This window comes from Morus notabilis, unplaced genomic scaffold, assembly GCF_000414095.1.
Source record: "Morus notabilis unplaced genomic scaffold, ASM41409v2 Scaffold538, whole genome shotgun sequence".
Lineage (NCBI taxonomy): Eukaryota > Viridiplantae > Streptophyta > Magnoliopsida > Rosales > Moraceae > Morus > Morus notabilis.
This window is the reverse complement of record NW_010359796.1, coordinates 686,731-702,464: the sequence shown is the minus strand read 5'-3', so window position 1 is coordinate 702,464 and position 15,734 is coordinate 686,731. Positions and strand designations below refer to the sequence as shown.

Here is a 15,734-nt window from a genome sequence, read left to right as displayed (position 1 = left end):
TGATTTCTCCTAATTTATGTGTAATTTTATTTTGTTTCCCTTTCTTTTGTAATTTTCTATTTTTATTGTTTGTTTCCTTATTTGACAGGCAACCTCTGAACACTATAAATAGAGGGGTTAGCCTAAGGTGGTTTAAGAGAGCTTTGAATATTCAGTTTTTTTTGTCGTCTTGCTGTCAGTCTCATATTTTCTCTCTAGAACTTGTGAGAATGTTTTGCAAGATAGGCTAAAGTTTTCTTGGTGAGGTTAGAGATGAACTTCTGTTGAGTGACCCAATTCGGGGTTTTGATTCCTTATTCTGTAAACTTCAACATCTGAATGAATTAAATCTCATCTATTTTTCTATTACTTTTCAAAATATTGTGTGTCAATTTTTATATAAGTTCAGTCACGCTTTTCTTATGTAATTCTGTCATGCAATGTTTTGTTATTCAAATTATTTTACAAATTGTCTTTTACTGCAATATTGTCAGATTGATATATTGTCGATTTTAGATAACTTGTAATAATAATATTTCTGGAGTCAACATACAGATTTAATTTATTCGGTTATTTAATATTGTGAATCAAAACTTGGATTGGTGAACGAAACATTAGGGATTCTCGACACCTTACCGTTTTTATTATTGAATTTTCTTCATACAAATTCTCTCATTTCTATTTTATTTGCAACAAATTCTCAAAAACTATTCTTTTTCTTTAATTCACTTTTCTCTAACGCTCTTATTCTGTTAGTCTTTCTTGTTATTTTGTTATCTCTCTGTGGATACGACCGCCCTTCTGTGCTACAATTGACCGCTTGTGAATATCACTTTTGGGCGTTAATCACCCATATTAATGTAAGAATCGTGTCTGCAAAATTTCATATTTTTTTGACATCGTTCTTATTTTGTTTTATTTTTTGAATATGAAAAGTATGGAAAATAATAAAAAATAGAATATTCATCAAAAAATGGTGCCGCCTATTGCATTAATTTTTAAAAATTGTATATTAATTTTAGAATGCAAAACTTAAATAAAAATGTAAATTTTTTACCCAACCTAGCCCCTAGACGCCCTACTACGCGAGCCGGGGGCTTTTTGGCAGCATTTTCCTTTCTTCTGTCATTTTTTGGGGCCATTTTTTGTGGGCTTGCCCAAAAAAATATAAGGATCGTGTCTCGAAAATTTCTTAATTTTTTGACAGCGTTTCATTTTATTTTATTTTCCAAAGACAAAAAATAAAGAAAATCACTAAAAATATAATATTCATAAATAAATGGTGCCGCTTGTTGCATTAGTTCCTGAAAATTTTATATTAATTTTAGAACGCAGAATATAAATAAAAGTACTAATTTTTTACCCATGCCGGTCCCTGGGTGCCCCACAACACGGGTTGGGGACTTTTTAACAGCGTTTTACTTTTTCTGGTCATTTTTTGAGGCCATTTTTTGCAACTAAGCCCAGAAAAATGTAAGGATCATGTCTGAAAATTTCATACTTTTTTGACGTCGTTTTTATTTTATTTTCTTTGTTAAAAGCAAAAAATAAAGAAAATCATAAAAAATAGAATATTCATAAAAAAAATGGCGCCGCTTGTTACATTAATTTCTAAAAATCATATATTAATTTTAGAATGCAAAACACAAATAAAAGTATAAATTTGTGACCCATCCTGGCCCCTGGGTGCCCCACAACGCGGGCCGGGGGCTTTTTGACAGTGTTTTACTTGTTTTTGTCATTTTTTGTAGCCATTTTTTGCAGGCATGCCTAGAAAGATATAAGGATCGTGTATGAAAAATTCCTAATTTTTTGACTTCATTTTTATTTTATTTTATTTCTCAAAGATGAAAAATAAAGAAAATCATAAAAAATTGAATATTCATAAAAAATGGTACTGCTTGTTGCATTAATTCCTAAAAATCGTACATTAATTTTAGAATGCAAAACAAAAATATAAATATAATTTTTTTACCCATCCCTTCCCCTGGGTGCCCTACTACGTAGGCCAGGGGTTTTTTGACAGCGTTTTACCTTTTTTTGTCATTTTTGGTTGCCATTTTTAGAAAAGTGTAAGGACTATGTCTGCAAAATTTTAGAACATTTTGACATCGTTTTTATTTTATTTTATTTTTCAAAGACGTAAAATAAAGAAAATCATAAAAAATAGAATATTCATCAAAAAATGGTATCGTTTGTTGCATGAATTCCTAAAAATCGTATATTAATTTTTTAATACAAAATTTAAATAAAAATGTAAATTTTTAACCCATCCTGGCCTTGGGCGCCCCACTACGCGGGCCGGTGGCTTTTTGACAGCGTTTTTCTTTTTTTATCATTTTTTAGGACCACTTTTTACGAGCATGCCCAGAAGAATATAAGGATCGTGTCTGGAAAATTTTTTAATTTTTTGACATCGTTTTCATTTTATTTTATTTTCCAAAGACGAAAAATAAATAAAATCATAAAAAATAGAATATTCATCAAAAAATGGTGTCATTTGTTGCATGAATTCTTAAAAATCGTATATTAATTTTATAATACAAAATTTAAATAAAAATAAAAATTTTTAACCCATCCCGGTCTCGGGCACCCCAAAACGCGGGCCGGGGGCTTTTTGATAGCGTTTTCCTTTTTTATCATTTTTTGGGGCCATTTTTTTGTGGGCATGCCCAGAAAAATGTAAGGATCATCTCTGTAAAATTTCCTAATTTTTTGACGTTGTTTTTATTTTATTTTATTTGTCAAAGATAAAAAATAAAGAAAATCATAAAAAATAGAATATTTATCAAAAAATGGTGTCATTTGTTGTATGAATTCTTAAAAATTGTATATTAATTTTAGAATGTAAAATTTAAAGAAAAATATAAATTTTTGACCCATTCCGGCCTTGGGCGCCCCACAACTCAGGCCAGGGGCTTTTTGACAGTGTTTTCTTTTTTTTTTTTTCATTTCTAGGGCAATTTTTTATAGGTATGCTAAGAAAATGTAAGGATCGTGTCTGGAGAATGTCATAATTTTAACGCAGTTTTTATTTTATTTTACTTTTCAAAGACAAAAATAAAGAAAGTCATAAAAAATAGAATATTCATCAAAAAATGGTGTCGCTTATTACATTAAGTCCTAAAAATCAAATATTAATTTGAGAATACAAAGCATAAATAAAAATGTAAATTTTTGTCCCATTCCGGCCCCTGGGTGCTCCACCACGCTGACATGTGGCTTTTTGTCAGCGTTTTACTTTTTTTTTAATCATTTTTTGGGCCATTTTTTGCAAGCACGCCCATAAAAATGTAGGTATCGTCATTGCAAAATTTCATAATTTTTTGGCATCGTTTTTATTTTATTTTTATTTTTGAAATACGAAAAATAAGGAAAATCATAAAAAATTAAATATTTATCAAAAAATAGTGTCGCTTATTGCATTAATTCTTAACAATTATATATTAATTTTAGAATGTAAAACATAAATAAAACATGTACATTTTTGAACCATCCCATCCCCTGGGCGCCCTACTACGTGGGCCGGAAGCTTTTTGACAACGTTTTACTTTTTTTTGTCAGTTTTTGGGGCTATTTTTTGTATGCATGCCCAGAAAAATGGATGGATTATGAAAAATAGAATATTCATCAAAAAATGGTGTCGCTTGTCGCATTAATTCCTATAAATTGTATATTAATTTTAGAATGCAAAACATAAATAAAAATGTAAATTTTTGACCCTTCTCGGCCCCTCGGCGCCCCACTACGCGGGCCGGGGGATTTTTGACAGCGTTTTACTTTTGTTTGTCATTTTTTGTATCCATTTTTTGTAGACAAACCCAGAAAAATGTAAGGATCGTGCCTGTAAAATTTTAAAATTTTTTGACGTCGTTTTTATTTTATTTTATTTTTCAAATATGAAAAATAAGGAAAATTATAAAAAATAGAATATTCATAAAAAAATGGTGCCGCTTATTGCATTAATTCCTAAAAATTGTATATTAATTTTAGAATGCAAAACATAAATAAAAATGTAAATTATTGACCCATCCCGGCCCCTGGGCACCCCACTACATGGACCATGGGCTTTTTGACAGCGTTTTACTTTTTTTGTCATTTTTGGTTGCCATTTTTTGCAGTCATGCCAAAAAAAATATAACGATCGTGTTTGGAAAATTTCGTAATTGTTTGACGTCATTTTTATTTTATTTTATTTTTCAAATATGAAAAATAAAAAAAAATTATAAAAAATAGAATATTCATAAAAAAAATGGTGCCGTTTGTTGCATTAATTCCTAAAAAACGTATATTAATTTTAGAATGTAAAACATAAATAAAAATGTAAATATTTTGATTGAAGTAGATAGGCAAAATTGCTGAATGGGATCCATCCATGCAACATATAAAAAGTCCACGGGAATCTTCATGTTGAATTGTTCCATTCCCATGTTTGTATCGCACCATTCTCTGCTCAAATGGATTCCAGCCATCCCATATGCTATATAGCATACGCAGTAGGTAAGGTAATAGCAGAAGGTAGTTTCGGAAATTCTCAGGTTACAACAAGGTCAAGATGGTCAATGGCAATTATGCAAGCTTTGGCTTGCCTCCCATTCAAATAACCTCTATTTAAACAAGGTGTCCATCTTGACAGAAGTCATGGCTTTTATAAAATCACAAGTTTAATAAATCTTGATCATCACATGCAGTGGTCTTAAATCGGCAAATTTAAGACAGAACTCTTTTTTATCTGGCTTGAAATTAAGGAGCTTTCAACCGAAATGTAGTACTGCTTCATGTTCTTAAATATTAAATTTTGTCAAAATCACATTAAAATAAAATAATATATATAAAAATTTTGAATACTAAATTTTATCAAAATTATCACATTAGAATAAAATAATATATATAAAAATTTTGATGGAATATAATACGGATATGACAGTTCAAATAAAGGATAATCTTCTATATGTCAATTTCAAATTCGACCCTAAAAAATGGAGTTACCTTAACTTACACCCAACAACTCAAAATGACTCAAAACTACTCTCAACTTATTATAATTAGTTGGAACTTTGTATAAAATGTCAAATTTTGAACAATTTTATGTTGGATCTTTAAATCCTAGTTCCACATTCCAGGAATCATCACACCAAATTACCAAGAAAATAGGTTAGAACAAATACCTGTCTCCATTGGTGCAGCCTTGAATCTCCAGTAGAATTCTCTAAGACAATGAGCACGACGGTTATTGCCTTCCTCAGTCAAATCTCCTTAGTTCCTTAATGGAGTGTTTTCTCTCTAGATGGGGAAGAATGAAAACTGCCGAATGATTTGACGTCTAAGGGACCATAACCTAAGTTTCTTTATATACTGCCTCATTAGGCTCCCATTAAACCCAGTTGGGTCAATATAGGTATCCACCCATTAAGCCCATACCCTGTTAGGAGACTATTTGGGATTTCCATAATTAGATAACTCAATTAGCCAAATTAATTAAATAGCTTAATATAATTACTGAATAAATATGTGGCCCACAATATAGGAAACTCACGTTTCCTAACAATCTCCCACTTGGGCTACATATGATTCCTGAAATAATTATATCATACATAATTCCTTAGGCACACAACCGTATGCTATTTATCCTTAATCTCCACTTAAGATACAATCTGGTCCATCTCCTATATTAGCATGAGATCATGGCGGCTTTTGTCACCCTCAAATGCAACTAAACCTTCCATGGTCACCATACCAACATGTTCAATGACATAGATCGACTATGGATGACTGGCATGGAAATACATGCAATGTGATCTCCAACATGTCTATTTCCAACTGGTGTTGCTTTATTCTTTATCAGATCAATCCGTAATTTTCAAAACATAATACAAAATTGCAAACAGAAAATTAACACATTCAGAGGGAAAATTATAAAACTGTAAATCCATCTTCTTTATTTTGCAGAAAATAAACAACTAAATGTTTATGTCATAGAACATCTAAAATTAAAATAAACTCCCACTAAACCATAGTATCCTCAAATAAAATAACACCCATATGAGCAGTGTGCTCATGAAAGCCCTTGGGCGTTAAGCCCTTGGTTAGCGGACCCACAAGCATGGAGTTTGTCCTGATGTGTTCTATTTAAATCTGACCACTTTGAACTCTTTCTTTAACAACAAGAAACTTAATGTTTATATGCTTCGATTTCGTAGAGTTTCTGTTGTTATTAGAATATAGCAGTGCCGATTTATTGTCACAAAAAATCTTTAGTGGCCTCTCAATACTATTAACCACACGCAGCCCCATGACAAAGTTTCGCAGCCATACCCCATGATTAGATGCCTCATAACAGGCTATGAACTCTGCAACCATGGTAGAAGAAGCTATGAGTGTCTGCTTGACACTCTTCCAAGAAATAGCTCCTCCTGCCAACATGTAAACATAGCCTGACGTGGATCGCTTACTGTTTTGGCATCCAGCAAAATTAGAATCAAAATACTCGATGATCTCTAGTCTGTCTGATCTCTGATAAGTGAGCATGTAATCCTTTATTCTCTTCAAATAACGCATAACCCGTTTGGCTGCTTTTCAATGATCCACTCCTGGGTTACTTAAGTATCTGCCCAATACTCCCACTATAAATGCTATGTCAGGATGAGTGCAAACTTGAGCATACATTAGACTTCCTATTGCTGATGCATAAGGAATCTTTTCCATTTCCTTTATCTCAAGTTCATTCTTGGGGCACTGACTGAGACTAAACTTGTCTCCCTTAGCTACGGGCGTATCTCCTGATGAACAATTCTTCATGCAAAATCTATCCAACCTTTTTGATATAGCTTTTTTGTGATAACCCAAGGATACCTTGAGAGCGATCTCGTAGTATCTGAATTCCTAACACAAAAGAGGCGTCACCAAGATTTTTCATCTCAAAATTCTCAGTAAGAAATTTCTTAGTTTCGTGCAATAAGCCTATATCGCTGCTGGCAAGTAATATGTCATCGACATACAAAATCAGGAAGATGAATTTACTCCCACTGAACTTATGATATACACAATCATCGACCACATTCACCTTAAAACCATAAAAAGTGATAACTTGATGAAATTTGTGATACCATTGACAGGAAGCCTGTTTGAGACCATAGATGGACTTCTTTAACTTGCAGACCATAGACTTTGAATCTCTAGATACAAAGTTTTCTGGTTGGACCATATAAATCATCTCATCAATGTTGCCATTGAGAAACGATGTATTAACATCCATCTGATGTAGCTCTAAGTCTAATTGAGCCACAAATGCCATAATTGTCCAAAGAGTCTTTTGAAGAAACTGGAGAGAAAGTCTCTTTGTAGTCTATGCCTTCCTTCTAAGTGAATCTTTTGGCGACTAGACGAGCCTTATATCTTTTGATGTTACCTTTCGAATCCCTTTTGGTCTTAAATATCCATTTACAACCTATAGGTTTCGTTCCTTTAGGCAACTCGACAAGATCCCAAACGTCATTGTCTTTCATAGATTTTATCTCATCCTTCATGGCATCAATCCACGTTTGAGCATTGGAACTCTGTAAGGCTTGTTGGAAGTTGATAGGATCATCTTCCCCTAAGCCTACACCATCTTCATGTTCTTAGAGAAAGACGATATAATCATCCGGAATCGTACTTCTCCTTTCTCTTGTGGATTTCCTTAATGGCACTTCTTGAGGTTGTTGAGTTTACTCTATAGGAGCTGCATGGGGAATCTCATTGTTGTCTTGTTCCAGAGTTGCGTTTTGAACAATGGCAGGTATTACAGTCTGGTCATTGACAATAGCAATATTGAGAAGAGAAACGAAATCTTCTTCCTCAAAGACAACACTCCTTACTTTATCTTCTCCCCTAAACTCGACATCCTCAAGGAATCTCGCATTTCCCGTCTCGAAGAAGGACCTAGTAGTAGGATTGTAAAACTTGAAGCCCCGAGAGCGTTCGGCGTATCCAACAAAGTAGCAGCTGACTGTTCTTGAGTCCAATTTTTATTCATTTGGCCTATAAGGCCTCGCCTCAACTAGACAACCCCAAACATGTAAATGCATAATGCTAGGCTTCTTTCCAGTCTATAGTTCATAGGGGGTTTTGGCCATTGCTTTGCTTAGAACCCTGTTAAGGATATAAACTGCAGTCTTTAGTGCTTCTCCCCAAAGTGATTCAGGCAAGGAAGAATGACTAATCATGCTTCTCACCATGTCTTTAAGAGTTCTGTTTCGTCTCTCAGCAACACCATTCATGCTAGGTTTGCCAGGCATTGTGTATTGCGGGATGATTCTATATTCTTTTAGGAAGATAGTGAATAGTCCTGGACGTTGTTCACCTGATCCGTCATATCTGCCATAGTATTCGCTACCACGATTTGATTTGACATCCTTAATTTTCTTGCCTAGTTGAATTTCAACTTCGGCTTTGAATTCCTTGAAAACGTCCACTGACTATGACTTTTCATGTATTAAGTATAGGTAACCGTATCTTGAATAATCATCTATGAACGTAATGAAGTATTATTGACCATTCCATGAAGCCGTAAGGAATGATCCACATATATATATGTATGAATGAGTTCTAAGACGTCTGTAGCCCTGTCGGCACCTAATTTCCTTGTGTTTGTCTATTTCCCCTTGATGCACTCAACGCGAACTTGAAAGTTTGTCAAACCTAGGGGACCAAGAATTCCATCACTCACAAGCCTCTGAATTCTCTGTTTAGAGATATGACCTAAACGCTTGTGCCATAGGGTGGCAGAATTCTTATTTAATTTTCGCTTTGTACCTCGTGCACTAGTGTGCAAAATTTCATTATCAGAAGTAATAGTATCAAGCATATAAAGATTATCAATTAAGGAACCAGTACCAACAACATTTGAATTATGAGAAAGACTAACTTTATTATTTCTGAAAGAACAAGAATAACCGGATTTGTCCAAACTAGAAATAGAAATTAAATTCCGTCTAAATGACGGTGCAACTAAAGTCTCAATCAAATTCAAATAGACACCAGTCTTTAATAATAATCTAAATGTTCCGACAGCTTCAACTGGAACTTTCTTGCCATCGCCCACGGAGATGAATCTTTCAGCATCATTTGGCAGTCGGTTTCACAGGCAACCGTGCATAGACATACTAATGTGAGTAGTAGCACCAGAATCTACCCACCAAGTATCCTTAGGTACATAAGCTAAATTAACTTTAGAACAAACCATAATGAGAGTCTTTCCTTTCTTGCAGAAATAGCAAGTGAATTTCTCAACCTGCTTCTTTACTTTCTTTTGTTTAGGTGTTCTTTTTGCAGTATTCATAGCTCTCTTTTTGTTCTTATTCTGAGAGGTTGATGCCAAGTGAGCACTTTCAGTCCTATCTCGCTGAAGCCTTTCCTTTTCTTGCACACAATATGATTTGAGCTCATTAACAGTCCATTTTTCCTTTTAGATGTTATAGCCCACCTTAAATTGAGTGTATTGTGCAGGAAGAGCTATGAGAACTAAATGCATGAACAAATCCTCAGACAGCTCTAACTTTAGTGCCTTTAGTTTCCCAACGATGTTAGACATTTCCATAATGTACTCCCTTATGTTCCCATTTGCCTTATACCTTATGGAAATGAGTTTATTCAGAAGGTTACTCGTTTCTGACTTTTCATTCTTGGCAAAATATTGCTCAAGTTCTTTAAGGAACTTCTTGGCATTAGTGCTCTTGGTAATAGAGCCCCGAAACGCCTCCGGAATGGATCATTTCATGATCATTAGACTCATGCGGTTAGAGCGGTCCAACTTCTCAATTTTATCCGTGTTCAGATTTTCCGTAGTAGCAGTAGGACGCTCTGTCCTGAGCGCAAGGTCTAAGTCCATACATCTGAGAACGATTTCCACGTTATCTTTCCAAACTTTAAAATTCATCCCATTCAGCATTAGGATTGTGTTAACTTGAGTAGAAACATTCACAGCAGTAGCAGAAACTAAATAGAGAACAAAAATAAAATATACTCACAATCAACATTCACGTCATACTTAAGCATAATCAACCATATAATGCATACATGACATAAACAAATAACTCGAAGCAAGGTAATGGGCACATTTCAAGAAACCTAGCACAACACTGATATTTAGTCTTTGGACCAAAAATATCAGCTTGTAAGTGATACTCTCCGCGCAGTAATCAAATATTGACAATAAATCCTGTCAAACAATAGCCTTCCTTTGGGCCGACTATTGCTCACATGGAGAGTTTTATGATTGTCACATATTTATTACCACAGGTATACCCATTATTCGGCCAAATAATAACCTTCCTTTGGGTCGATCATTATTCGCATAAATAATAGGTATACTCATCTTTATATTTTAAAATAAATCAACATCCACAACAGAGGTTACTTTGGCAACAATATTATTTCAATCAATTTATTTCAAAATACAAGACAATTGAGTGCAATAATAATCAAATAAAACAAAATAAAGAACCGGAATTTCATTTTACTCAATTGAATCCTTAATTAATTTGCACTTAATTTCTTAATGGGTTAAAAACAATGCCCAAAATCTCCAAAATTGGGTTTAAAACAAACCCATAATTGTCAATTTTGGTAATTATTTTTCTTTGTGGCCGCAGGTATAGCCTGCGGTCCTTATTCTAAATCACAGGCCCAATTGGGCATGTGGCCCATACTTTGCCACGGGCCCTAAATGGGCCCGTTACTCCCTTTTTTTTTTGGTTCTGGGCCGAAGCCCAGAACTTTGCCCTAGGGTCGCAACAGTGTCGCGACCATTCTTCTCCACTAGCAGCCGCCAGACCGCCAGTCCCCATGCCGCGGCCGACCGGTAGCGGCAATAACTGTCCGGCGCAGTCCAACGGCTGCGCCTGGGAATCCAGATGCCGGCGCCGGCAACAAAAATTTTTTTTATTTCCTTATGCGGCGGCCGTGGCCACCACTGGTCTTCATCTCGCCGCGGCCACAGGCCGCCGTAGCTTGCCCATCGGCGCGGCCCAATGGCCACGCCCTTGATTCCTCAGTGCCGGCGGCCAAGGCTGCCACCGGCCACAATCTTCAACCCAACGAAAAGAAGAAGAAAAAAGGAAAAGAAAAAAAAATTTCCAGAAACACCCGAGAGTGGAAAAAAAAACTTCTCAAATAAATTCCTTTACCAAGTTTCCTTAATCCATAATTTTCCAAATAATCAATTTTGTGAATAATAAATAATTCTGAATTTATTCAACAATTATCTATATACATGATTTTCTTAGAAAATAAAGCATATCTAAAATTCCATAAATAAAAGAAAAATCATATGAATAAATCAACATGATATTCAGTTAGAGATATTGGAAATAAAAATTCTCTCAATAATTTAATGTGATAACCGCTCTGATACCACTTGTTTGGATCTTTAAATCCTAGTTCCACATTCCAGGAATCATCACAGCAAATTACCAAGAAAATAGGTTAGAATAAATATCTGCCTCCATTGGTGCAGCCTTGAATCTCCAGTAGAATTCTCTAAGACAACAAGCATGATGGTTATTGCCTTCCTCAGTCAAATCTCTTTAGTTCCTTAATGGGGTCTTTTCTCTCTAGATGGGGAAAAATGAAAACTGCCGAATGATTTGACGTCTTAGGGACCATAACCTAAGTTTCTTTATATACTGTCCCATTAGGCTCCCATTAAACCTAGTTGGGTCAATATGAGTATCCACCTATTCAGCCAATACCCTGTTAGGAGACTATTTGGGCTTTCTATAATTAGATCACTCAATTAATTAAATGGCTTAATATAATTACTGAATAAATATGTGGCTCACAATATAAGAAACTCACGTTTCCTAACATTTTAATCATATATTAGTCACGTGACGTGCTGATAAAAGATAATACAAGAAGATAATAGCGATGCGGGGTTGCTAGCAAAATAGGAGGCAACACTTGCTCAAGTGATGAAGATTTTATGTTTTTTTTCTTATTTTTTTAATTTTAAAATTTACTATATTTTCTTTTGTTAATTCACCGTGTTCTCCATATGTGATTAAAACATTAAAAAAATGATGAATGTATTAAAATTGACAAAATCATAACTTATTATGAGGTTTTTTTTGTCTTTGTGCAAAATGAAACAACTATTGTTCTTAGAAGTTGATTTGAAATTAATTTTTCTTCATAACCTACCGTGAAAATCTAATGAAAAGTAAACCCTCAATATAAGAAAGCCTTAATATTATTAATAAGACGTTTAAAAAAAAGATTCGTGTCATGATTTGAATCATGATTCGTGATTTATTATAATATTTTTTTTTATCTAATGAAAAGTAAACCCTCAATATAAGAAAGCCTTAATATTATTAATGAGACGTTTAAAAAAAAAGATTCGTGTCATGATTTGAATCATGATTCGTGATTTATTATAATATTTTTTTAAAAAAAAATACACATAAAATAAAAATAATTTTAAATCATAATTTTAAATTAATGAACCAAACATTCTCTAATTTAACTCCAAGGAACGAACACAAAGATCGTACTTGCGTATGCATAGCACCATTACCATGCAAAACTTTGTCTACGTGTATACGTCAGTATGATGACGCGCACAAACAAAACAAAGCAGATCCACAAACGACACGATCGACGAAAACGTCACCGTACGACACAACAAATGCGAAAGAATTGTACGGCAGAACAACAAAACAAACTACTGACTCCTTACGGTGAATCACCACCACACGAACTTTCCCTCCGCACGCACAACGAGGAAAACAGTGTACTGTAGAGAAAGGAATGCCAAACTGGAGGACAGACAAACCAAGCGCGTTCCAGCCTGGCGCTTTGCCATCTTTCCCTTTTTTTTTTCCAAATTATTTTATTTTCGGCGTTTTTTCCACTTATGCACTTGTCTACATCTCGCTCTCACTCAATCCCATGGGCCCCACTCCGGACTGCAATTACCAAACCACCCCTGCCTTGTCCAAGCAAATAAACTAATAATAAGCTTATTTCTCTCTCTCTCTCTCTTATCCCATTTCTCATTTCATCAAAATGCCACTGAATCGCCAAACCCTCGCCATCGTCATCCTCATCCTCATTACCCTCGCCGTGTCCGTACGCCGCACGGTGGCGGAAGAGCTGCCGGAGTACCGTGAGGCACCGGCATTTCGAAACGGGAGGGAATGTCCGACGACGGCGTGGTCGCCGTCGTCGTTGGAGAAGAATCCTCACGACCCGTCCATAATCCACATCGCGATGACGCTAGACGAGACCTACCTCCGCGGCTCCATTGCCGGCGTCTTCTCCGTCCTTCAGCACGCCTCCTGCCCAGAGAACGTTGTCTTCCACTTCATCGCAGACCGCCGCCGCGCCGCCGATCTCCGCCGCGTCGTCGCCACCACCTTCCCTTACCTCAAGTTCCACATCTACAACTTCGATCCTAACCTCGTCCGCGGCAAAATCTCCTACTCCATTCGCCGAGCCCTAGATCAGCCTCTCAACTACGCCAGGATCTACTTCCCCGATCTCCTTCCCTCCGGCGTCCGCCGCATAATCTATTTCGACTCCGACCTAATCGTCGTCGACGACGTGGCGAAGCTCTGGAGAATCGATCTCCGCCGCCACGTGGTCGGCGCGCCGGAGTACTGCCATGCGAATTTCACGAGCTACTTCACGCCGAAATTCTGGTCCAATCCTGTGTTTACGGCGTCGTTTCGAGGCCGTAAGCCTTGCTACTTCAACACCGGTGTAATGGTGATCGATCTCTGGAAATGGAGGGAAGGAAAGTTCACGGAGAAGCTCGAGCATTGGATGAGAGTCCAGAAAAGGTACAGAATCTACGAGCTCGGCTCCTTGCCGCCGTTTCTCCTGGTCTTCGCCGGCGACGTGGAGAGAGTCGAGCACAGGTGGAACCAGCACGGCCTCGGCGGCGACAATCTCGAGGGACTCTGCAGAGATCTCCATCCTGGTCCGGTGAGTCTCCTTCATTGGAGCGGAAAGGGGAAGCCATGGCTGAGACTCGACTCGAAGAAGCCTTGTCCGTTGGATAGCCTTTGGGCTCCGTACGATCTCTTTCGTCACAAGTCCTTGTTCTCGGACAGCTAAGAGAGAAGGAGAAAGAGGTAGAGAGAGAAAGTTCGCCGGGAATTATGGAGGTCGTTTGTTGATTACCGGCCGTCGGCGATCGTCAGACTCGGACAACGCGAGAGAAGAGATGAGAGAAAAGACGAATGAGGACAAACGTGATGAATGGGATTTTTTTTCTTTTACACGCGTACAAATCGTGTAGGATGGATGGAGGGTATATCTGTCTGCTTGTACAAATTCGATAATTTTGGTTATTTATGTTGCTTCTTTTGTAAAAAGAAAAAAAGGGAAAAAAAAGTGGGGAAAATGTGACGAATTGTTTTTGTCTGGTACGGTAAAAGCGGAGGAAGTTACGGCCGTTTAAGATTGATCAACGGCTGTGATGATACGTTAAAATGGACAGCTGTTTAATGTGAAAAGCGATTTTGACGCTAAAAATTTGGATTATTGTCTGATTGGTAGATAGTAAGTGGAAATATTACATTTGTACGGAAAGGGCAGTGGCAGTAGACTAGTAGTGGTTGCAGTGGGTGCCTTTTTAAATATTCGAAAATCCCAATTTAGATAAATTATTTTCCTATATTAGATTTGCCGGTGCTTTAGTGCCCGTTCATTCCGCGGGTTTACAATTCACTGCTCGGATTTGAATCCAATATCTAGTTAAAAGCTCGTGTTCAGTTGTTAAAACTTTTAACTTGAAATGTGATTGAGAATCCATGTGAACTAATTATATATGAGTTTTAAAAATCACTCTTAAGTTCTCATTGGTATGAATTTGAACTTATTTACTATATTATTTCTGATTTAAAATCATGACTTTATTTATGTTTTACTCATAATTCTCATCACTAACCAAACACCAATTCAAATTTTTATTCTCTCATACAAAAAGGTAAAATGCTGACATCAATCACAGTTTAATAGAATTTCAAGTTACAAACCATAAGATTATACATGCCTTAGTAATAATCAATGTGGAGGGTAGTAAGTTACAACTCTTTACTTCTTGTGTTCTCTTCACTTCTTGTGTTCGGCTCACCTCACTGGTAGTCACCACCTATTTAGCACTAATTATAGCGTCGTCTAAGAAGGGTTTAATAGATGAAAACATTAGAAAAATGAGTGCAAGGTCCAGTAGGATATAATTTTATAAAACTTTATAAATAAATAAAGTACATGGTTGGTGTTGGTCTCCGAATCGAATCCGGATGCGGAAGCGTGGTGGTGCGGGGAAGAGGCGGATCGTGTATAACAAAAATTTTCATAAAACTTTTGAGATACTCTATAGATTATATTAATTTATGCATGAATAAATTAATCTCATTAACTTATATATATCAAGAACTCAATCAGGAAAAATACCTGGAAGCCGACTCGGATAATAACTTGAGTTCTTTGACCACGAACAGTTCTTGCTCCAATCTTTGTGTTTAGAAAATCAATGTCTTCCACGTCAATTCCTAGAATCCACGAAGACGTGTGTGTGGGCACATATGAGACAAAACGGGTTACAATAAACACTCGAATTTCCACAAACACCAACGCATGCACGATGTGAAATTTTTGGAGAAAAAAAATTTTCCTTCCTTTTTCTCTTGAGAATTTCGGCCAGCCTTAACTCTTAGGGCTGAAAAATTGTTTCCGAAATTTCTATAGAGAAATTTCGGCTACCT

General features: G+C 36.1%; 1 protein-coding gene across 1 annotated transcript; it reads left to right on the top strand.

The window, feature by feature from the left end:
• Nucleotides 1-12,812: 12,812 nt before the first annotated feature.
• LOC21405753 (probable galacturonosyltransferase-like 3) lies at nt 12,813-14,606 on the top strand. Its single transcript, XM_010095099.2, has one exon. It carries the CDS (start codon nt 13,027-13,029, stop codon nt 14,077-14,079), a length of 1,053 nt encoding a protein of 350 aa, XP_010093401.1. The 5' UTR covers nt 12,813-13,026; the 3' UTR covers nt 14,080-14,606.
• The last annotated feature ends 1,128 nt before the right edge of the window (nt 14,607-15,734 follow it).